Source organism: Balaenoptera borealis (assembly GCF_965194805.1).
Source record: "Balaenoptera borealis genome assembly, chromosome: 14".
In the NCBI taxonomy this organism is placed as follows: domain Eukaryota; kingdom Metazoa; phylum Chordata; class Mammalia; order Artiodactyla; family Balaenopteridae; genus Balaenoptera; species Balaenoptera borealis.
The window spans coordinates 63,607,933-63,633,324 of record NC_138875.1 but is presented as its reverse complement, the minus strand read 5'-3'; the positions used below and the strand labels follow the sequence as shown (position 1 = coordinate 63,633,324).

At 50.0% G+C, this 25,392-nt stretch overlaps 1 protein-coding gene across 1 annotated transcript in view; it reads right to left on the bottom strand.

Annotated features, from left to right (window-relative positions):
* Window positions 1–25,392, bottom strand: part of LDLRAD4 (low density lipoprotein receptor class A domain containing 4) — a 303,264-nt gene that overhangs the window by 17,698 nt on the left and 260,174 nt on the right. The window contains 1 exon segment of the mRNA XM_082355017.1: window positions 3,427–3,578. Coding sequence (XP_082211143.1) covers window positions 3,427–3,578 — 152 coding nt within the window.

Here is a 25,392-nt window from a genome sequence, read left to right as displayed (position 1 = left end):
TACGGGGTGGCCTACAGGCAAGGCTGTCAGAAAAGGCCACGCGGGCCTCCCCTGGCTCGGGAAAGAAAGGCTCCAGCGATGTGTGTGAACATCTCTCAGGCCTGCGTCTGGAATATTTATGCCCTTTTATTGTTTTCCTATTACTTGGTGGTCTAAGATAATGAAAAGAAACCTAGACAGTCTCAAAGTTCCGAACTCACATAAGCCAGGCTCTAAACACTAAGGCAAGGCTCCCTCAGAAAGAACACGTACGGCTTTTTATCACAAACCCACTCACTGCTGCTGCCACTATTTAAGCATTTACTTTTGTTGTAACTTAACTGAAGCTGATCACTCTTTTTCATTTTCATCCAGAAGTGGCTGCTTCCACCAAATTCAGGGCCGGTCCAACCCATACCCCTGCTCCCCTGGAATGGCGTCTCAGGGACGCTGTGGTGATGCAGGCTGACTGGCCTCGGCCAACACAGACTCCATCCGTCCCTCCCTTGGCACAGAAGTGTGTCCTCCCACAGGCATTGGAGGTGGCAAGGGGCCGCGTGAGGAAGGGGCTGTGACTGCACAAAGCAAACTCCCCGAATCAGGGCAAGCTGGGCCCAAAGGGGCAACTGGTCCAACCCACCTTTTTCCAGAGGACTCTCCCTGGGAACCAGGGAAAGCCCATTAGTGCAGAGAGGGAGTCAAGTCTCCTCAACCACATCAGAACATCTACATGTTCAGCCTCTTTCTCAAGAACAAAACCCAGGGACTTCCCTGGTGGTCCAGTGGTTAAGAATCCGCCTTCCAACACAGGGGACGTAGGTTCGATCCCTGGACAGGGAACTAAGATCCCACATGCTGCGGGGCAACTAAGCCAGTGCGCCACAACTACAGAGCCCACGCACTCTAGAGCCCATGTGTCACAACTAGAGAAGCCCGCATGCCACAACAAAGATCCCGTGTGCCGCAACTGAGACCTGACGCAGCCAAAAAAAAAAAAAAAAAATCCCAACTACTGTCCTATATTTTTCCATCTTGACTATCAAGTCTTCCATAGGAAATACATAAAAGTAACCTTAACCAAAGCCAGATCACCTAGAAGCTGACAAATTAGATGCCCAGCCCTTCTCATAGCAGTTTAAAATAAACACACTTTTTACTAACATGGTCATGGAGACCTCACACAGTTCTGGAACAAACGGGCCAAAAGGCCCCCAGAAGTGCGGGGGTCCCAGCAACGCATAGGCTCAGAGTCATGGATGCTCATCCACGGTGAGGCCAGCAGGGGGCACCCCACACCCACCAGCTGCCAAACAGCAGGCACAGCAGCTCCTGGGATGCGGGACTTTGATGCTCCTGGGATGCTCTGACAGCAGACACAGAACCACCCTGACAATGGTGACCCCAGGCACCTCCAGCCTCAGCCACCTTCTCCCTAGGAGGGCACAAACCACACGAGGCCACGGGCAGCCTGCCCCTCTAAGCCCCTTTGGAGGAGGCTGGTTGGATGCTGGGGGTGGGGCAGGGGGCCACCCAGAAAGGCACCTTGAAGCTGCTCCACCGCACACCCTTCTACGGTTTACAGCCTCCTGATGCGCACCCCTCCCCACACACAAATGGCCCCTGGAGACCCCTTGGCCTCCCCCAAGATTGAGAAAATACCACCAAGCCAGGTGGGCACTGCTGATGGGGGGAGGCTGGGGCTCACTGCATTGTTTTTTCCTTGTCTGGTGGGTGCCAGGCTCACATCCACTGATTGACAGAGTGAGCAAAGGAAGGCAGAGCCCAGACTGAAACCCTCTGATGGGGCAGGTTCCCTGTGGACACCTCCCACCCCCACCAAGCTGTCAGCAAGGGCTCTCTTCACTCTGCTGATGCCCCCGAGCCTGCCATGAGATCCATGTGTATTAACAGCATCCCCGTCTCACGCTGAAGGGCCCCCGGGGAGGACGGCAGGGCCGCCCCATAAGCTGAGGACGTTCAGAGCATCCCTGCAACACCGTCCCCGAGCTGTGACAGCCAAAAACATCTCCCCACATCGCCCAAGGTCCCCTGGTCAGGAACAATGAGTATGAAAGAAAGGATCACACTGCTCTCCCAGAGCCCGATGAAGGGAAGCAGCATCTCTTAGAAACCGGGAGGGAGGAGGAGGTACTTAGGAGGCAAGAAGCCCAGCCAGGTGGGGGGCACGTTCTCAGGCAGTGACCCCCAGTGCTCCTGGGATCTGGATCTATGTCCCTGTCCGGGAGAGTGAGGCTTCTCCTCTGGACTAGACATGAAATGGAGGTCCGGCCTGTGCCTAAACTGTCTCTGGTCACCGTGTAAAAGTGCATCATGAGTTTGTGAAACCTCGGTGAGCAGTATCCACGCTCCCATTTTATCAGAAGGAAAACCCAAGCCTCGGGACACACCTGCCCTGCACGGGCCGCACGGAAACGCAGCAGGGAGGGGACAGCGGAGGATGAGGGAAAGCCAGAGGGAGAGAGCGTCTTCCTCAGGGCTGAGCTGCAGCCCCCAGCACCCATCTCATCCCTGTGGGTCTGGGGGTGGCACACAGCAGCCTCACCCTTCCCCCCGGCTCTGCCTGCCACGGACATAGGACACTGGGCAAACCTCAGCTCTACCCATGGGGACAGCAGACCCGAAGGCTGGCCGAGCGACTCTGGCCCCGATGAAGTGTGACCCTGCCCCCCCAAGGGGCCCCCCCAGGACAGCTGCCCCCACACTCAGGGCAGCCTCCCTAGGCCAGTCATCAGGCAGCCCTGGTCCCAACATGCTTGGGGATTCAGCGTCCTTCATCCACCACAGAAGCCAAGAATATATAATTGTTTAAACTCAGTGTCCCCAAGCTCTCACTGACAGCCACTGGAACCACAGACAGCAAAGCCAGGTTGGACCTGAACCTTCCATGGCCCCTGGGCTCCTGGGTTAGATCATAGAGCAGTTTAGCTGAATATCAGTGTTTTATTTCCCAGAGGAGGGCAGTGATTCAGGGCAGGAAGTAGCTAGTAATATTTTTTTTTAAAAAACCAACCTGAAGAGCCTTGCTGTTCTGTGAGGCCCACACAACCTGCCCACCCTTGTGCCCCAGAGGGCCCCACCCCCTCCCTGTCCTGCCCCGCTGAGCCCCCGTCTCATGGGCGTAGGTGGGGATGCAGGATGCATTGCTGACCCTGGACCACGTCCCAGCGTGGATGGAATTCACACATATGACACTGAGGGAAGGAAGCCAGACGTGGAGGGGCAGGGACTGCACGGTCCATAGAGTTCAGAGCAGGAGAAATGAGTGTGCTGACTGCCGTCCAGGCAGTGGTGACCGTGCTGGGGGGTGGGGGGGGGACTGGCCTCACGGTCGGGCCCCCGGACTGGGCGTTCTGTGTGTGGGATTCACACGCCGAGCCCAGGGCCGTCCTGCACCCAGGCTCCCGGCCCTGCTCAGCCCACACTTACCGGCTGCGGCCCGTCCTGCCTCCGGCCCTGCCCCGGGTGGTGGATAAAGGACCGGGTGGAGACTCTGTAGTGGTTCAGCAGGCAGACGACAACCACGACCATCACCGTGACCACCACCACCACGACGACCACCTGGGCGAACTCCAGCTCCGCTGTGACGAAGAGGAGAGTGCGTCAGCCGGGCCCAGGGCCACCCCTCTTCCTAGACCCTCCTGGGACAGGAACGACTTCCCCCAGGCCTGCTGCCCAAGAGCCCCACTGTGTGGCTAGCAAGTGATGGAGGGAGGCCCGGCTGCACGGACAGACCTCATCTTTGCGGCTCTGTCCTGAGAAGGGCCTGGTCGAGCGTGTCCCACTGGCCCCACGGGACCTCCCGAAGGGCTGCGCTGTGACGTGCCGGCGTCACACAGGACACCAGGTCCAGCCCCGTGTGCACAGCACGGGCGGCCACCACACAGGGACCTTCCCCCGGGCAGGCAGCTCCTGGGTGCCATCTCCTGGGACACAAGAAGCTCTGGGGCCCCGTCCCTGCCAGATCCCCCAACCCCCAGGGGGGTGGAAACTATGATTCCCAAAGCACCTCCACGCGGGGGCCGTGCAGCACACTGGAGGGAAAACATGCTGACAAAGAGCCCCAGCTCCGCTCTGCGAAGCCCCCACCAGGGGAAGTGATTGAGGAGACGCATCTCCATGGTCTCCAGCCCTGTGGCACCACTGGGTTCTGACCGCACCATTACAGAAGCCCGTCTAAACTGCTACCATGCGCTCCCCAGTGGGCACCTTCACGGGCAGTTCGAGGAGAGGGTGCCAGCCCTCAGCTTCTCAGGGGAAGTGGAGCCCAGGGCCAAGGTCAGTCCAGACTTCCTGCTCCCGCCGGGCCGATTGCTGCCCTGTTCTCCCCACACTCTGAGCGGAGGTGGCTGTGCAGGGGGCGGGGGGCGGGCATAGTGCAGGAAGGGCAAGAGGGGGACAGCCCTGTCTGCGGTGGTGCTGCCTGGGATGCGCACACGTGTGGACACGGGCACAGGAATGTGCACACATGTAGACACACACACACGTGCACGCACGGCACACCCTCTTGCTGCAGCAGGGCTCAGGCCACCGGCCAGTGGGTACACTGCTCTCAGGTGCGGGCTCACACCTGCGCAACGCAGGCAGGGGCTGGGTGCCGCCCCACATCCACCCCGTTGGGGTAGAGGGAGGGTCTTCCTGGATCCCACTGTGTCCTGTCATGTGGCGCCGTCCTCCACCCCAGCCCTCCGCCCCGCACACCTGATGGACAAAGACTTACAAACATGCCTGCTGGACCGGGCGGGACGGCCAGTGGCCCCAGGTGGGGGAGGGGGTGCGCTGCAGAACAGATGATGAGTGTGAGGCCCAAGGACCCCACAGCCCTGCGTGGGGAGCAGCAGGGCCCAGGCGGGTGTGCTGGACGCACCCCTGACTGGAGGCTGAGCAGGTGCAGGAGGCAAAGCCCCAGCAGCAGGAGGGGTGGGGCCACTGGGCCCACACGTTGGGCTCCCCACCGTAGCTGTCTGCTCTGGACGCCCAGAGGCCTCGTGGCTGATGGGCAGGAGATTGCCCTTGTACTTCCTCTGGGGAGGAAGCCCCCAGGGAGCCACCCAAGTACCTCCCAAGGACGATCAGAATCTTCAAGGTGGAGTCTCCTGGAAACTGAAATCACTCTCTGTCAGAGGGTCTAGGCTGGGACTTTGCAGCTGGGGTACAGATACCAGCGTGACCTTGTTTATCCTCATGTGCTATGAGGTGTGTGACACACCTGTGAGGGAGAAACACGTCTTCACAACCCTCTGCCTTTGCAGACAACTGTCCTGTGTCCAGGACACCCTGTGTCACAAGGTGCCCACGCATCTGGACCCCAAACCTCGTCATCAACGACACAGGATGAGGCTGTGTAAGCAATGAGGGACCTGCCTCCATCACCTTGTGTTCCTGGCATCAGGCGTGGGCGGGCCCGGCGTCATCATGAAGAGGTGGACTGAGGACAGGCTCTGGAGCCCACTGCACAGGTGCCCACCTAGAGGACGGCTCCCGCAGGCAGGGGTGAGGCCCACCCTGGCTGCCAAGCACAAGGGGGCATCTCAGGAGATGAATGGAGGGCAAGCCACCAACCCACGGACCCCTGCTCCGGGGACAAGCAGATAGGAAGCAGGGAGTCAAGGGCGACTAATGCAGGATGAAGACTGAACCCAAAATAATGCTTTGTTTTACCAACTTTTATTTTTATTTTGTGAATGAACAGCAGAGTATTCAAAACTTGCCTTTCAGGTTAAATCGTGCCCTGGAATTGACAAATGTTTCCTCTTCTTAAGAAAACTGCTTTGCTTTTTGGATGACGATTACGGCGAGAGGCCCCGCACACATCTTTGCGTGTTAATTCTTCACTTGGAGGATGTCATTCTAGGTCATCTTTTCCTGAATATGGAAGGCTATGCAGATGACCATTTGCAGCAAAACAATCAAATTACATTTTCATAATTCTATGCACATTTGGGGGTATATATGTGTTTCATTTGAAAAGCATTTTTATTATAAAAAATAATGAAGGCTTCTTTAAAATTCAAAGAACATAGATGGAAATAGTGTATAACGTATAAGTTCCCCTGCACAGGCCAGCAGCTCTCACTGCGACCCCCACGCCCACGCCGTCCGGGGCACAATTCACCCGTTGTGTGTATCTGTGTGTTGCCTGTTGAATAAGGGCCTTCTTCTTTTTAATGAATGGAATCACTGTACAAATATATTGTTCTTTTTTCCACTCAATACATCACAGACACCTTTAAACAAGAAAATATGTAAACCAACCTCATTCCCTGTGGTGCCACTGGTTCCTAAACACAGAACACTGGGACTTGCATTCTCCAAGCGATGGGTATTAGGTGGTTGGGTTTTGGTTTTTTTTCCTACCATGACCAAAAGATTGTGTGTGACCCACATTTGTAAGCATCCCTACGAAAAAATTCCAAAAACTGATACAACCTTGTAAATGCTCCTCTTGTCAAGAAGAGGGCAGGGTGTCTCCTGCCTCATGGCCCCAGACCCTCAGTCCTTTCCACGTGTACTAATCTAATGGGCAAAAACACGTATCTTGTTTTAATTTGTATTTCCCTGGTTACTAGTGATTGTGATCTTTCCCTATGATCACTGGTAAATTTGTATTTTTCTTTTTCATAATATTAGTTTATATTAGTTTATTTGTAGTTTTCTCATTTATTTTATTTGGAAGCAGTCTTTACATATTATGGCTATAAATCTTTATCTGCTACATGCATTGCAAATATTTTCTCCTGGTCTGTCACTTCTTTAAACTTTGGTGTGAGTTTCTCTGTAGATGATATAAATTTTTTTTATTTTTATGTCATCAAATATTGTCGCAATCTTTTTTCTTTATGGCTTCTAAGCTTCCCATTGATTAGGAAGGTCTTCTCTCCAATATTCTAAAAATATTTTTCTTCTAAGATTTTTCTGTTCAGATCTTTATTTGCTCTGGATTTTATTTCTTCTGGTCTGAGACAGCATGTAGAACCCTTTATGTTGTCTGATAGGCATGAATCTTCTGATCTAATATCAAACCAAAAAGTTCAGCACAAGCAAGGGTAAGACAGACTTCAGCTGTGGGAAACTGTATAGGAGCTCCCACCTTTCTTTCAAAGGGAACCACCTGCTCTCAGGCTGTGGTCGGCGTGCCCTGTCCCTGGGCCCTGCCGCGTCCCTGTTGAGGAGCCAGCACCAGAAGTACCCCCCGACCACGTGTCCAGACTGGCAGAGCTTCCTCCCCAGACCCTCCCTCCTGCTTGGAGACCAGCCGCCCTCGAGGGCTTTGGTCCCAGGGCTGCTCTGTACCCCAACATGACCAATTACCCCAAAGAGCTCTGTGTGGATGACGTCTACCAGTATTTACCATATTTGAAATTAAAACTTGAAGATGTTAAATATTTATTCATTAAAAAATAAACTCGGGCTTCCCTGGTGGCGCAGTGGTTGAGAATCTGCCTGCTAATGCAGGGAACACGGGTTTGAGCCCTGGTCTGGGAAGATCCCACATGCCGCGGAGCAACTAGGCCCGTGAGCCACAACTACTGAGCCTGCGCGTCTGGAGCCTGTGCTCCGCAACAAGAGAGGCCGCGATAGTGAGAGGCCCGCGCACCGCGATGAAGAGTGGTCCCCGCTTGCCGCAACTAGAGAAAGCCCTCGCACAGAAACGAAGACCCAACACAGCCAAAAATAAATAAATAAATAAATAAATAAGTGATATTGACATTGAGATGGATGTGAGTTAGCTTGTGCAGTGTGAATATGTGAATCAGAAGTTTTTAACTTAGGGTTCATGGAGAGCCATTAATAGCCTTCAGGAACAAAAAAATAAAACTCACCACATGTTAACACATGTAACAAAATAACTTCCCGTTGCCACACTTTACACAGTGCCCACCTCTTTACTCCCAGTGGCCTCCCCTCTGCTTCACCTGCACCGGTGGGACATGTGGCTGAGGTACAAGGAGGAGGTCCCGCCTCACTGACCCCCGGGAGGGTCTTGGGGTCCCTGGGGGTCCTGTGGCCACAGTTGGAGGACGGGTGGTCCACACGGACTGATGACAGGCCCGCTAGTACAAATGCTAACGCTGGGACTCGAGATGTGCTCGGAGCAGCTCCTGGGGGCCCGGGCACAGGATGGCAGGAACCGGCCCCCAGGGCGCCACTAGCTGAGGCCGGCAGCCCTGGGTGACAGAAGCCCTTCACTTTGAACTCTGGGCGAACCAGTCCATGAAAACAGACTGCTTTTTCAAACGCTAACAACTGGAAAGTGCGAGGCTTTACTCTCTTTGGGGCCACACATACTCCCCCCAACCCGAGAGTGGTCCAGAGTGAAAACTGGAGGAAACAGAGATGGTTCCTGGGGAGAAGCATGGTGTCATCCCGACCCAGGTCCTGTGCTACCAACAGCCCCTCCGAGCTTAGCAGGGGGTGTGTGGGCACCCCTGTCCTCCCACGGCCTCCTTCACTTTAAGCAGGAACATCCTACTAAAAACACCTCATAAAGGGCGAACTATGTAAAGACCACACACGGCAGGACATCTGAAGATGGGATGGTAGGTGGGAAGGGGCTTAGAGACCCCCAAACCCAGCTGCCACCCCCGCATACATTCTGTAGTAACAGTGACAGATGAGTGACTCCTGTCCCCTCTTCCTTCACGATTCCTGAGCCCCCCTCCCCCTCCCCCCACCCCGCTGTGGAGACGGCTCAGAGGCACTCAGCCCCAAAGTGTTTACCAGCCCCCAGATGTGGCTCTGTCGCCAACGGCCTGATTTTACACCTTCTCAAGAAAATAACTTCCACAGGACAAGTAGAAGAAGCTTCACATTAAAAAACAAAAACAAAGCCCTGCATTCCCCACTTCTGAATGCAAGAATCGGATGAAATTCAGCACACCTGTTCGTCACGGTGTCGTCTCCAGATTTCTCACTTCTGGTCTCAACCACAGACGTTTCGGGGCTTCTGGGGCCCAAAGCCCAGCCACTCCCTGGACTGCAGTCAGGGCTCCCCGCGTCCTCTGAGACCACCGCCCTCCTCAGGAGCAGTTTCCCCACGCGGGCGCACACACACACCCGCCACCTCACACCGCATTCATTTCTCCCCAATTTCCCCCCAGCCCGGGAGGCCCAGGGTGCCGGCTGTGCAAAGCACTGCAGAAGGTGCGGTGAGGCCTGTCCCCTGCCCCCCAGGGAACTCCCAACAGGCCCTGAAGAGCTGCACCCATGGGACAGACTCGAGCCCAGCACGGCTTCCCGAGAACCGAGGGGGCACCCAGCCCTGGGCCCAGGCGACACAGAAGTGCGGCAGGTGGGGCCCTGCTGCCTCTCCCGCCCTGTCTGCCCGCGCCCGGCCCTGCAGGATGTGGCGGGGGAGGGGATGTGCAATGGGGGTACACAGAAAGGAAGGGTGGGGAGGCCAGGGGAAGAAGAGAATGAATTCTGGAAGAACTATTAAAACAAGTATACAGGAACCATAGCATTCTGAGAAAATAATAGGATCCCTCAGGGTTTCCAAATTTTCAATATGGAGTCTGAACACAGCCCACTGGACAGTTCTTGATTCCAACAGCTACCGATGTCAGCAGAAGGACGCCAAAAAGCAGGCCACGAAGGGAAGACTTTTAGAGCAAAGTCAAATGTTCATGCCCCCTGCTTTCCAGGGGCTGTAGGCTGATGACGCTGTAGTGATGAGTCACTGCCACCCAACCAGGGGTTTTACAGCATGGAGTCTCAAGTTCACAGGAAGACATCTCAGACCCTGATTTCATCTCTCACAGTGACAGAGACAAGGTGATGATGGCATCTCCCTATTTTTATGGAAACGTCTCCAAGAAACTCCAGGCTGTGCGGAGAATTCCAGCAGCAAGAGAAGCACATGGTCCAGGGAGGAGCTGGGCTGACTCTGCCAGAGGCATGAGTGTCTGGGCTATCTTTAAAGAACGCAGGGCCTGGCTCTGCTACCTGAGGCTCCCAACACAACACTCGCTTCTGCTTTCGGGAGGGTGGACCCCCCATTCCACGAGGCCTGTCCCCCAACGAATGCATCATCCTCCACACACGCCCTCTTCTCAACATTTAACTACTCTGAAGCCCCAGATGTATAGTTTATGCCCTTACAGCCCTGATAATGGGGCGGGGGGCAGGCGGACACCTCGGCCACACTCAGGGGAAGCATCACACAAAACACGGTGATGTCATAAGACCTGGGGTTGCTGTCCCCACCCCCCACGGCAGCACCCCCATCGCTCCCCCAAGTGCTGGAACCTACAGGGACGTGGAGACCCCAGGGCTGCCCTCCAGGTGGCTTATCCCAGGTCCCCGCGTCCACTGGGGCACAGGAACTGTGCCCTGTCCCCCTGGGCATGGGTGTGGTGATGACAGCCTTGGGGTGTCTTACTCTTATGGCTCTGTGACACTTGTAAAGTGCTAGATGTTCCTAAAGGCCAGTGAATTCTTTCCCAGATCCTACAGACATGGGGCAGTGGGGGGCAGGAAGACTGTGGGAGCAGGGGGTGGAGTCTACAGACTAAAATTGCCTCAAGTCTGTGAACTCAGTATAAAAATACTCTTGGAGACTTTAGTGGCTGAACGAAAATTCACACTCATTAAACACTGTGGTCAAGGGGGGAAATTCAGCCTGTGTTATATGAATAACTTCACAGTTTGAAGTTCAGTAGGCAAAACAGTTAAGAGCCATCATCAGGATGATTATATTCCATACTTTGAATTTTCTTTTCCTTGGGGTGGGCTGGCTACTCTCATCCACCCTACGACAAGTAGAACAACACAAGGGGCAAAGAGCCACCCCCAGAAACCCCAGCTACGGTGCCACCCTGGCTTCCACTTCCTTCAGACGCCCCCTCACGGCTCCTTAAGAGCGGGCTTGCGGCCCTGGCCCAGCGCCAGCATGGAGTGACCTTGGGGCACATCGCGCTCTGCTGCAGGGTCCCCGGCAGGCAGCACCTCAGGGCTCGTGAGAGACAAAGCGAGGAAGAAATTCCACCTGCTCTGGACAGTGTTGGCACAGAACCGCACTCCACCAAACCCTCGCTGACAAATTCCGTGCTGCTCAGGTTCTGCTAAAGGCTCTCACCTGTAACCACCATCCCGCCATCCCGCTGTGCTGTTACTGCTCCATGCCAGGAGCCCCATGGTTGATATAAGTTACTGTTTCTATTCATATGTTTACCTAAAATGTCTTGCATGATAATAGAAGTGGGAGGTGACACCTACTGTCTGTGGGAGGAGAGAGGGGAGCCGAGCACAGGGATGGCACAGGGCCTCTGGGGCAGGTGTTCCCGCACCACACCTGCTGACTCCAGGCCAAGGCTGGGGGACGTGGACGCACCAGCGGGCAGGCGGTGACAGTTACACTGCGAGTCAATCCAGCTAGAAGAGCATCTTTCTAATCTACTGAGGTCCAAGCAGGCACCCAAGACAGCTCTTCATGCATTTTATAATCTAGAGCTTCATGATCTCTTCAGAAAGAAATTTAGTTAAATATGTTCCCATCAAAGATGATTGACAGGATTTTCTGAAAACATAGCAGAGGACTAAGAGCAATTACAAACCTTTTAAACGTCTATCCCTTTGCTGTCAATAGGGGAAAATGCATACATAAAACCATAATTTCCTCCACAAGGTTCACTTAAAATCCACCCTCACCTCCACCCCTACGTCATTAATTTAGGAAAGTGTATCAGGAAGAAACACAGCTGCACAAGTCACCGCCTTGTTCACGGTTAAGAGCAGTCGTGTCTGAGGGCTCCCCAGCTGGCATCCGTCTGTCTGTCCATCTCTCCCTGTCAGGGTCACGGTTCTCCTTCCTAACCTCTGCTGTTACTGCACTGCTGACCTGAGAAACTGCCCAATAAACCCCCCACATCCTGAGAAATGCATCTTTCCTTTAAAATGCTGTTTTCAAAGAGTCAGGGTGAAAAAAACAGTACCCACATGTGTGGTAGCAAGTGACAGAATTTCCAGGGGAGGTTTCAGCCTCAGGCACAGAGCATCTGAACAAACAAAACTACAAACTGACAACCGTGTGCACTGCGCTCCTCCCCCTAGGAACCAAAGAGCCTAGAGCACACCTTCCTCAGGAGGGCCAGCCCTGCAGGGTTCCCAGGGCGACAGACCCTCCAGGCAGACGCCAGCTTCTCGGGAGTTTCTACTCTTCTCAGCTCTGTCCTCAGACCAAACTCTGAGAGCCACCACCAAGCCCAAGAGCAGCCTCCCCGGCTGGCCTGGAATGTACCTTTTTTCAAGACCAGGTTTTTAAATGGGGCTTCCTTCAGGGTGCCATTGCCCAGGGGCTCAGTGGACATAATCGGTCCTCTGCCGGGGGTCCTGCTGTGACATAGCCCCCTATCCCCCGCTGAAAGCATCCCTTCGGCTCCAGGCCGCCTCCTTGCCTCTCGGAGCTACAGTGGGAGCCGGCGGGGGGCGGGGGGAGGGGGCTGTCTGCCTGTCCCCGCCTCACCTCATCACATCATATCGGCGCCCAGCCCAGGTGCCAGACTCAAGCGCTGTGGCTCCAACCACAGGCCATGGCCACCAATTATCAACAGCAGCCCAGGAATCAGGACTGTGGCGGGAAGCAGGGTGTCTCAGGGTCTCGGAGCGCCCCGTCCCCCAGGGCAGCTGACCACCCGGGGACGGGCTGACAACACAAAGCAAGGACCCGCCTGCACCAGCCGCCTGGCCTCCCTCGGGCCAGAAAAGGCAGAAAGGGGGAACCTGCACATCAAATACCACACTCCTGCCCTTGATCTCCGCTAGAAGCTCGCCGAGTTGGAGAAGTGGAGACAGCGCCCACGGAGCGCTGACCCTGGCAGGTTGGGTCGCCCGGCCGCGTGAGCACAGCATCCCTCCCGGAGCCCAGAGCCTGGCCAACCTGGCTCCTCGTCCCCCAGAGCCTCTCACCGCTGAGCGCAGTTCTAAGGCCCCTGCGGCTAAGCTCCGGCTGCAGCCCAGCTGGCAAAGTCAGAGCCACAGCGGGGAACCCTCACTGGCTGCCTCCTGCCACCCCCTCCTCCCCCCACCCCACACGTCTCTCTCTCTCTCCTTTTTCTGCCCCCCACCCCCGCCTTGGGGAGCACAAATAGACCACAGAGAAGTGATACAGTGAGGACTCTCCTTACTACCCAGTGTTACTTTACAAGAACCCCAGGTAATGAGAAGAGCAGAGCTTGTCCCCGGAGGAGACTTCTCCCTCTCCCCAGGGTCTAGACAGCTGGTTTCATGCACAGAAAATACCTCCAGTGGTTCTGCTACCCTGGGGCCGCGGGGAAAGGGCATCAGGCCAGCCCCGGCCCAGTAACCCAGCCACAAGCACTGCTCGGGGCCCAGAATAGCCTCTGTTTTCCTTATTTAGGGTAAATAGCAATGACACGTGGGCCACAGGACGTGTGGTCAAAGCAAAACTAAACTCTGTTGGAACGACCAGCAGAGAAACAGGACAGTGAGTCGGCCCCGCCCCGTGGTCAGCCGTCAGGGGCTTGATGTCCACCAGCCCGGGGTCGGCCAGAGACACCACCCCTCTGTTCTAACTACTGGGGACAGGCAGGGAAGGAACAAAAGGATCATCTACAAGATTTTTCAGAGATTTCACATGGATAAAAGAAATGGGAATTTCAGTAGGAAAATTAACAGTTGTACACATTTGCACGTGCCACTCAACACAGCCTGACTTTTCTTGAGCAAAAATCCTAAAACGTAACTCCCCTCCCTGTGTTACACTTTTCCTGATTTCTTCTCAGTCACAGGCTGGGTGAGGACCCTCCCTGTCCCTGCAGCTGGGGTCCTGGCCGGCGGTTCCAGTCAGCTCAGGCAGGGATATTCATAAGACCCCAAGTGATTTGGTTCTTGAAAAGTAGGGGTTTCATAAACTTGAGACCTGAAAGACTGTTCTGTCCTTTGCTGAGGGACATAATTACATTTTGAAATGGTTGCAAAGAGTCCACTTTGGGGTTTAACATTATTTAAGATGTATATTTCATGCATCAAAACAATCAACATTTTTTCATTTTTGGTGGCTGCTGGGCCCCCTCTGCCTTTACACACCTATTTGTTGGGCTGGCTTCCTCACCACAGGGCATTTGGAGGCAGGGGAGTCTATCTAAATTAAGCTCCTTGTTCATTTTGTTTAATCGTTTAAAAATCACTTAAAAAGGCTTGTCTTTACGGATGGCGGGCACCCACACCCTAGAGCGGGTGCACGCTGTCTGGCTGCGCCCGGCCGAGGGGAGCCCAGCAGGGCCGGTCTGGCCCGTGAGCCTCGCTGCCTGGTTGATGCCGGCCCGGCCCCGCTCCTCCGCCTCAGTGAAGACCCGCAGGGCTAAGTCTCAGGAACTGGTCTCACTTTTGCTCCTCTGCCCTTCTAAGCAGTGGCCTCGGGAGGACGCTTCGGGAGGAACGCAGGACTGCCTGACCTGATCCAGGAGTCCAGCCCTAACACTCACTCACTCCCGCTGGCCCTGACAACATGTTTTTAGCTGACAGGTGCCAGGATTTCTTCTCCCTTCACTCAGAGAACACAGCAGCACCCACGCGAGAAGGGTGTGGGGAGAGTGCTCAGCTGAACACACACACACAAGCAGGAAAGTGTAAAACCACGGGCGGCCAAGAACTCTTTCCTCCCTCCTCACTGTACACGTACATCTTTAAAATGAGTGCTCTGATGGGCTGATTTCACTAATGTGACAAGACGTCTCCGAGCTGCCTGAAGCTGCCTATGTGCAGCGAGGCCCTGGAGATGGTGCCAGGAAGGGGCACTTAAGACACATACTTTCACGAGGGGCTGTGATGGCAACCAGGACTGAAGCCTCCGCCTTCATCCCCAAGGTTCCCTCCGCGAAGGTCCTCTGTTCATTGATCCGTGTGACACATACACACCACGTGGACAGTCCTTAGGAGGAAACATATGGACCTTGAATGTGACTGACGGGCAGGCATTCGCTGTCGGGTGGACTCGTCCTGGGTTCTGTCTGCAGACAGCTGCTGATCTAAGGAACTGAATAAGCTCCAGGCATTGGCTTCCAGCCAAGATCCAGACATGACAAGCGGAGTGACCTGAATGGCCAAACGAGGCAGCACAGGGCAGGGATTTTACCTCAGAGCTCATAAGCTTCAGAGAAAATCTCGGGTGGCAAAGAGCTGCTCTGCTAGGCCAGAATCTCTGTCACGGAGAACCTGGGTCGGCGTCCAGCCTGGTCCAATCTTCCCATTTACTCACCATGGGCGTCTCAGCCCTGCCTGCTGTGTCCCCACCAAGTTCCACACCCCATGGGTGTCCCACAGAGATTTTCACAGATAAACACCATTTGGAGAGTTAGGAATGTCTTTACATGGCTGCATAGCAAAAAATAAGCATCTGTAAACCTTCAGGAAGAGGTACTGCTCTGTTCTAGGTACTTTCAAGCAGGGCACATCACCTCATTCCCACCTTACAGGGGAGGGAGCGAGGCTCGGGGAGGGTAAGCATGTTGTCCAAGGTTCAAGGGCTGACGAGAGGCAGGCTGGGAGCTCAGAATTCCCCAACCACAAATGAAGGGCCCTGAAACTAACCGAAGGAGGTCAGCGGATCGCTGTGGACTTACTTGGATTACTTTGAGACACTAACTTGCAAAACCATGTTAAAGATCCTGTATCTCTACATGTTGCCTGAGGCCCTTGGAGCCATTTACGTGGCTAGTATGCCTGTTAACGCGACTCCAGTAAGAGTCGATGCCTCTGTCCATTACAGATTCCCGTTCTCTGAGGTTTATGACTACGCTGTAAAATTCTGCCCTGAGATGAAATTTTCCACATAAAACTTAAGCCCTGGAATTTGGCCTTTAAAAAACAAAACAGTACATTTTAGTAAGTTTGCGACACTTAAAGTCATGAATGAGGATTTTAAAAGAACACAAACTTTATATTCCTGCAGACTCAAAACATAGTAATAGTTTATTTGATATTTGTGGACGTCAGCCTATAGCAGGGAATAATTCACTAATGTATTTTTAGTGCTTAAAAAACTGCAACACAGAGAAGTTCTTATATAGAAATGTGAATGCCCTATATGTGCTCCAACCACAGCACCTGACGCCCATCATTTTGTAGAAATGTCATGCAGCATGACAGAGCTAGCAAACTGACGGCGGATTAAACATTTACTAAATAAATCAGTCTAAATTAAATAGCCCTAAAATAGTTTCCTAACATGCAACGATACCCCTATATTAACAGACCATGGAGTTTACCTACACACTGTCGATGCTACTATGGTACTTTATCCCTCTATTGGAAAAAAAAATTACTGTTATTCTGCGTTTATGGCAGTATTGATTTTCACAACAGCCAAGCTGCTCCCTACTAAGTGGCTTTTACTCCTGTGAGAACAGCAGCTACTCTTGCAAACCCAGAAGAAAATGGAAAGCAGTATGAAGTCTTTATAGTGGATAAATTCAGGGCAGTTGTCTGGGTTCCAGTCCTGCCACCTGACTCTATCAGCTGTGAAGCCCGTTTCCTCATCTGTAAAATGAGGCTAAGAGTCCTCCATCAAACGGCCGTTGGGAAGGTGAAATAAAACAACCCATCTAAGCCTTGTACTCAAAGTGTGGTCCAAGGATCTGGTTAGAAATGCAGGATATCGGGCTCCACCCCTACCCTGGCTCAACCAGAGCATGCGTTTAAACAAAACCCCCAGGTTGCTTCTGAAACTTTGGACCAATCCAAACTCCTCATTTGGATTAAATTAGCAAACTGGGGCTCGGAGAATCTGTGACCTGTGCACACCACACAGAGGAAACGAGGCAGAATCAGGGCCCAAGTGATTGCTACTCAACACGATTTTCAAGAGTGGTGCTCAGCACGCACATGTCTGTGTGCACATGTGTAAACTGGGCATGCTGCCCCCTGGGCTAGGGCAGCCCTGGTCCACAGGGCAGGTGCTTCCCGCTGTCCTCCCACCGTGCTGACCAATCACACCCTTTGGGCGGACGGTGCTGTCAGGGCTCACGAGAACGGCACAGCCAACCAGCTTGTGGTAACAGAGGCTATGGTGTCGGAATACAATTTCTGGGATATTTAGCACTCTTCATAAGAACTCCAGAAGTCCCTCAGGAAAGAAGAAAGAATTCTAATTTTGCCTCTGGAAAAACTCAATTGCCAGAAGCAGACTCTTTCTAAAGACAGAATTATGAAGCTGCCATCGGTCCACCCCTATGACCCAGCCTAGCTCTCTCGCCGGCCTCCCCAGCCTCTGAGAAAGCCAGATGCCAGGAAAGTAGAGTCCTGGCTGGAAAGTTCCAGAAACAGCTTCCACGTCTGCTGCATGCGTTCTGCCAGTGGTCAGCTCAGGGCACTCCCAAGCTGCCTTCCCCACCAGCAGGGCTGTGTGGTGGTGCCCTCACAAAACTGACACCAGGGTCAAGGGAGGCCCTTTCAAGGGGTGGTGGAAATGGTTTGCTCTGCTGCTTCACATTTCAGGTGAAAGGTATATGTATCGTAGTTTAAAACCCACTGAATATTTTAATATTTAAAATATTCAAAGTGGCTATTCAGAAAAATGTTTTATTTTGCTTTTCAAATATATTACATTTCTCAATTTCATCCAAAAGCTGGAAGGCTGAAAAACCTTCACAAGTCTGGGCGGGCCATAACTATGGTATAACTCAGATCCTAGACACAACTATGCCAGTTCCCACAGAACTCCAACTGTCCCTGGAGAGCTGGTGCCCACTGCATTAGCCTGCACTCCACATGGGCGCCGTGACTCTGCACACACGGCTGTGGCACGCACACATCCACATTTGGTGTGTGTTGTTGCTAAATTACAGAGCAGCGCTGGGATCACTACTCTGGAAGATTCTAAGGCAGTGGTCCCTCCGCAACCACAAGCCTTTCTCGGAGGATCTGAATGTGGAGAGAGGTGCCCGCAATCGTCTCTGGGGCTCCTCTTCATCTTGCTTATAAATTCTGGGACGTGTCCAGACAGTTCTGAGACCTTTTAGGTTCCTGGTTTTGGCAAAAGCATTAATTTCTTCAAAAGTTGAGATAAAGTCATGGCACATTCCAGGGTTTTAGTTACTGTGTTAGAGCACAGGCCAAACACTGGAAAAATCACAGGCCAAAATACCGAGTTAACCTCAGTCTCCCCAGACTGGACACCTGCCCTCTGCTCTCACCCTCGGCTCCTCCAGCCCCGCGAGTCACACAGATGCTCCAAGACAAGAAGCACGGCTTTCCAGTCTCAGTCACCTTTGAAAACGGGAGGTCAGTCCAGAGCCGAGCAGTGACCACGCGCCAGTCAGTGTGAGGGGACAGGGGTACAAAGAGAGACACAGCTGTCCTCTTCCTCATCCAGGTGAGTGGGAGGCTGGGTGAGGGTCCCGTGGGATCAGCACAAAGCACGACACTTAACCTAAACAACCACATAAACCCCGCACGACGGGCACAGCGCTTCCTTTGTGTCAGGCAGTATTCCAACGCACTCAACTCGTTTAATCAAGCCAGGGAACCCCTACGAGTGTCTCAGGAGACCGAGGACACATGACTGCCCATCTCACAGACAGAGAATGTGTGACCGGCCCGGTGTCACACAGTGACTGTGGCCGTGCCGGGACCTGAACCAGAAGTCTCCTCTGGCATCTACTCCTGACCGCTTGTCAGAATGGCTCTGCTCATGGCAGGTCCCAGGATGACCCCTGAGCCAAATCCTATTTTTAGAAGGGCCCTGGTATACAAGCCCCGTGTAGAAGATTCAAGGAATGAATCACCCCTCTGAGACCCAGGCTCCTGAGAGGGCTGGAGTTGCACAGACAGAACCTTGACCTCCAGCAGTGGAGAAGGGAGTCTGCACACCTCAGGGGAGACAGTGCTGGACGCAGAATGAACTGTACCCATGGGCATTTCCTTCCTGTTAAGCTAGATCTGCCCTCCGGTAAATTAAGTATCTATCTTACAAATGTAAAAAGGATTATAACAGAATATACATGAACAACTGTATGCCAACAAATTAGACAACAGATAAAATGGAAAAATTCCTAGAAAGTCACTACCAAAACTGACTCAAGAAGAAATAGAAAGTCTGAATAGACTTATAAAAAGAGATTAAATTAGTAATTTCATAACTTCCCACAAAGAAAAGGCCAGGCTAAATGGCTTTATTGGTGAATTTTACCAAACATTTAAAGAAGAATTAACACTAAGTCTTTACAAATTCTTCTGAAAAATGAAAAAGGAGAAAACACTTCTCAGTTCATCCTATGAGATTAATATTACCCTGATAACAAAACCATAAAAAGACATCACAGGAACAGAAAATCACAAATTAGATGCAAAAATGTTCAACAAAATACTAGCAAACTGAATCCAGCAATATATAAAAAGGATTATGCATCATGACCAACTGGGATTTATTCTAGGACTGCAAGGTTGGCTTAACATCCAAAAATCAATTAAAGTGATACACTACTATCAATAAACAAAGGACAAAAACCACATGATCATCTCAAAAGATACGGAGAAAATATTTGGCAAAACTCCAACACCCTTTTATCATAAAAACACTCAACAAACCAGGAATAGAAGGGCATCTATAAAAAGTTCACAGCTAATATCATACTTAGTGGCGAAATGCTGGCTTTCTAACTAGATCAGGAATAAGACAGGATCTCCACTCTTACCACTTCTATTCAACATTTTAATGGAGGTTCTAGCCAGGGAAAGTAAGCAACAAAAAGAAATAAAAGTCATCAAGATTGAGAAGGAAGAAGTAAAGCTACCTGTATTTACAGATGACATGATCTTGTACATGAAAAATCCTATGGAATCCACTAAAAAACTATTAAAAGTAATAGGTCCATCAAGGTTGCAGGACATTAGTTCAATAGACAAAAGCCAAGCATATTTCTATTCACTAGCAATAAACAACTTGCAAGTGATATTAAGAGAACAATTCCACTTTCAATAGCACCAGATAGAAAAAAATACTCAGGAATAAATTTAACAAAAGAAGTATAAAACATATACTCTTCCAATTGCAAAATATCATTGAAAGAAACTGAGGAAGACCCAATTAAACGGAATATTCCCCATACTCATGGATTGGAAGACTTAATGTTGCTAAGATGCCAATACTTCACATATTAATCTAGAAATTTAACATAATCCCTATCAAAACCCCAGTTGGCTTTTTTTTTTTTTTCAGAAATTGACAAGCTGATCCTAAAATTCATACGGAAATTCAAGGGACCCAGAATAGCCAAAACAAGTAATCCAATGATGACGTACTGGCATAAGGCTAAGCATTATCAATGGAATAGAACTGAGAGTCCAGAAATAAACCCTCACATTTACAGTTCGTTTATTTTGACAAAAGTGCCATGACCGGTCTTTGGGGAAGGAGAGTCTCTTCAACAGGTGGTGCCAGGAAAACCGGATGTCCACATGCAGAAGAGGGAGGCTGAGTCTCCTCCCCACACCAAACACAAAAACTAACACAAAATGGATCACAGATCTAAATGGAAGAACTAAAAAACTAGAACTCTTAGAAAGAAACACACCAGTAAATCTTTGTGATCTGTAATTGGGCAAAGCCTTCTCAGTTATTCCACAAAAAGCATAAGCAACAAAAGCAAAATAGATTGGACTATATCAAAATTAAAAACTTTTGTGCTTCAAAGGACACCATCAAGGAAAAGTGTAAAGAGCCCACAGAATGAGAAAATTTTTTTACAAATCATAGAGCCGATAAGGGACTTGTATCAAGAATATATAAAAAAACTTTTACAACTCAATAATAAAAAGTGCAATTAAAAATGGGCAAAGGTTCTAAATAGATAGTTTTTCAAAGAATCTGTACAAGTGGCCAACAAGCACATGAAAAGATGCATTATTAGTCATCAGGGAAATGCAAATCAATGCCACATTGAGATTTCACTCCACACCCACCAGGATGACGAGAATCAAAAGACAGTAACAAGTGTTGGTGAGAACACGGAGAACTGGAAACCTCCTGCATTGTGCATGGGGTGCGAACGGGGCAGCTGCTGTGGAGAACAGTCTGGCAGCTCCTCACCAAGTTAGACAGACAGTTACTACACGACCCAGCAAGTCCACTCTAGGTATACACCCAAAAGAAAGGAACACATATGTCCTTACAAATGCTGTAATACTCATAACAGCCAAAAAGTGGAAACAACTCAAATGTCCATCCATAGGTGAATGGATAAACAAATGTCATAAATCCACAGAATGAAATATTGCTCAGCCGTAAAAAGAAATGAAGCACTAATACATGATACCACATGAGTGAACCCTGAAAATATCACCCTAAGTGAAAGAAGCCTGTCACAAAAGACCATTTATATGAAATGTCCCAAATAGGCAAATTTACAGAGACAAAAAGTAGATGAGTGGTTGGCTAAAGCTGGGAGCTTGGGAGAAAAGGTAGATGACTGGTAATGGGCTTGAGGTTTCTTTTTAGACTGACAGAAATGTTCTAAATTTAGATCATGGTGATGGTTGTGCAATTCTGTGAATATACTAAAAACAACTGAATTGTACTCTTTAAATGGGGAAATTGTATGGCATATGTGAATCATATCTCAATAAAGCTGGTATAATAAAAAAGAACTATGAAATGAAATTACTTCATAACATTAACAATTAACAATCACTCTTAATGATGTTTACAATTTTTGTATTTCCAGGTTTAATAATCAATGGGCTTATTTTTGTAATATTTCTGTTTTGTGCCATTGATTGTGAGCACCTTTCTAAGCTGCGGATGATCTTTATTCTCAATAACTATAAAATTAACCTGCATACAATTATCAACATATTTTTCCTCTTTAACATTAAATTTTGAAAAACCAGAAACCAGAAAAACCAGAATAGTATCATTATTCTGATATTCCATTATCAGTATCATGGAACACAGAGACCTGAGACCACTCTGAAAGAAATCTGCAGAGCGATTATGATTTTTAATGTCCCCACTAGTATTTCAACATTAGTGTTTCTTTGTTAACCAGTGGTTCACAAAGGGTATAAATTAAACAACATTGCTTAGAGGAAGGTCTAGTTGAACCAGTGAGGTCAGAATCCATCGTGGTGGCTGGCAGTGTCAGCTGAGTGGCAGACCGACCAAGGGACGGAACCAGGAGCTGCCTCGGAGGGGAGAGTGGCCTCCCAGTACCGCTCTGGAGATACAGGCTCTCTGGGACCCTGGGACGGGTGTGCACACGATACGGGCGAAGGTTAAATGAGGTCAGTGATGGAAAATCAGGGTATAAGGAAGTTCGGAAGGAAAAGAAAAATGTGGAAAGGCTGCCAACGCCCCCACCCCACGCTCCTGCACAACCCTCCTCCATTTCTGCCTGCAGGCCAGACCCCCGGGGTCTGTAACCACCACCGCGCAGCATGTGGGCGAACAGAAACTGCCACGGCCAGGCAAGCTCACAAAACCTCACAGTTTTGCTGGGGAAACAAGACTAGGCCAAAAAAAAAATCAAGCTATTAGAGAAATTTTTAAAAATACTATTATTTTGCAAATAGCACTTCATAAGTTTAAAAATACATGTAAATGCTCATTCCTACAACCAAGTTTTAAACTATGAGAGTCAGATAATAAATTCATAAGAAACAGCTCGAACTTAGATCACTTCACCAAGTTCCGGTTTCCTTCTATACTCCAACTGGGAACCATGACTTCCAGAAGAAACTAAATTCCTTCTAAACTATTTGTAGATTATAAATTTTATCTTTTGTGGCCCTGTTTCTCATCTCGGATTTCCAAGAGTTAAATTGCAACATTAAAAACTGAAGAGCTCACACCATTCATCATCCCACCTTGGAAAAATCATACCTACACTCTTTATTGTGTAAGAATTTTCCTTAAAAGGGTTAAAAGCCTAGTTGACCACCCAGTGCCAAGCCCATCAAGTGTACAAGTGACAATACATCTTATACACTCTACCAAATACTACTAACGCTTTGGCCCACAGCACATCTTCCCATGTGGCTGTGGAAGACAGCTCACTCCCTTCCCTAACCGTCGGGTTACCCTTCTGGCCTTCAGAGAGAAAGGAAACTGAACAGTGATTTTTAAGCCCAGGCTCACAATCCACTAGGCAGTCAGTGCAATAGTGCATTTAAAGACACAAAATAGAATGGAAAATATCAGAGAGCAAATAGTGAGGATAAGCACTGTGGAAGGTGTGCTTGGGCTCTGCACGTATGTGTCTGTGTTTGAACGGGTTGGGATAAGAGATGCATTTCTCACCGTAGGTCAGGGTTAAAAAAGTTTGAAAGGTACCCATTGAAAAAGTAACTGATTATTCAAGTATTTCATTTCTCCCAATTAAACAAGGTAAGTCAGCTTCTTCCCCAAAACTCTGTCTTCATGGGAAACGTACTATAAATACATTGATGATAGTCTGACTTGCATAAGTTACACAACCTTCTTCCTCATCACCCCTTCATGCCCTAAGAGTGTCATAAAATATCAAATAAAACCACGTCTGTGTAAGTGTCAGACAACTACAGGGTGCGTCACATCTCAATGCCTCACCCACAGGTGACCGCTGAGCTCTGCACTATTGTCATGCCTGCTAACACAACATACATTCTGCAGCCCAAGAATCAAGGAGTAAGTTTTGACTTTCAAGTCTTATCATTTAAGAAATACATTTCGTAAGACTATAGCTGCCATGGTGATTCCTCTGATGGATCTGGGCACAGTAAATTGAAAACCTTCTGGAAAGGATTTACATTCTAGATGCCATTAAGAACATTCATGATTCATGAAAAGAGTTCAAAATATCAACATTCATAGGAGTTTAGAAGAAGGTGATTCTAGCCCTCAAGGATGAGTTTGAGAGGTTTAAGACTTCAGTGGAGGGAGTAACTGCAGATGTGGTGGAAACGACAAGAGAATTAGAATTAGAAATGAAGCCTGAAGATGTGACTGAATTGCTGCAATCTAATGACAAAACTTGAACAGATGAGGAGTTCCTTCTTAAGGATGAGCAAAGAATGTGGTTTCTTGAGATGGATCCTACTCCTGGTGAAGATACTATGACTAGTGTTGAAATGACGATGAAGGACTTAGAATATTGCCTAAACTTAGTTGACAAAGCAGGGGCAGGATTTGAGAGGACTGACTCCAATTCTGAAAGAAGCTCAGTGGGTAAGATGCTATCAAACAGAATTGCATGTTACAGAGAAATCGTTCATGAAGGGAAGAGTCCATCAATGCAGCAAACTTCATGGCTGTTTTAAGAAACGGCCAGAGCCACCCAACCTTCAGCAACCACCTCCCTGATCAGTCAGCAGCCAGCAAAAACGAGGCAAGACCCTATAACAGCAAAAAACTGTGACTTGTCGAAGGCTTAGATGATGGTTAGCATGTTTTAGCAATAAAGTATATTAATTATGTATTTTTTGGATATAATGCTATTGTACACTTAATAGACTACAGTATTGTGTAAAAATAACTTTTATATGCACTGGAAACTGAAAAACTCGAGTGACTCACTTTATTGTGATATTTGCTTTCGTGCAGTGGTCAGGAATCGAACCTGCAATATCTCTGAGTATGCCTGAATATACAAATATCTAATCATTATGTTGTATACCTGAATCTAATAAAATGTTATACATCAGTTATTTCTCAATAAAAAAGAAGTTTCGTGGTTTAAAAAAAAAAAAAAGACAGAGTAGGGGCTTCCCTGGTGGTGCAGTGTTTGGGAGTCTGCCTGCCAATGCAGGGGACACGGGTTCGAGCCCTGGTCCAGGACGATCCCACATGTCGTGGAGCAACTAAGCCCGCGCACCACAACTACTGAGCCTGCGCTCTCGAGCCCACGAGCCACAACTACTGAAGCCCGCACGCCTAGAGTCCATGTTCCGCATCAAGAGAAGCCACCGCAACGAGAAGCCTGTGCACCGCAACGAAGAGTAGCCCCCACTCGCCGCAACTAGAGAAAGCCTGTGCGCAGCAACAAAGACCCAACTTAGCCAAAAATAAATAAATAAATAAATAAATTTATTAAAAAAAAAAAAAAAGACAGAGTGACAAGAAACAGTAACCCTTCAGTTACCCAGGGTAAGCCATCAGGTCTGTGCCCAAACAGTCAGAAATGGGAAGTTGGGGTTTAAGCTTCCTCCACTCCTAACCAAGGAATGACTGTGCTAGGGACACTAGACCAAGCGGAACAGTCTCAGTCTAGAGGGGAGAGCCGTTCAAGTCTCATCTACTTTAAGTCTGCAGCACAGGAAACCTGCCAGCTGAACGTTTTCAGAAGCCAGCACACCACTTCCTGCCTTCAGCTCACACACGAGGGCACAGCCTGGGAGAAACGGGTTCCATGGGCGTGGGGGGGGGGGGCGGGTGCCAACTCAGAACTTGGCATCTCTCATAAG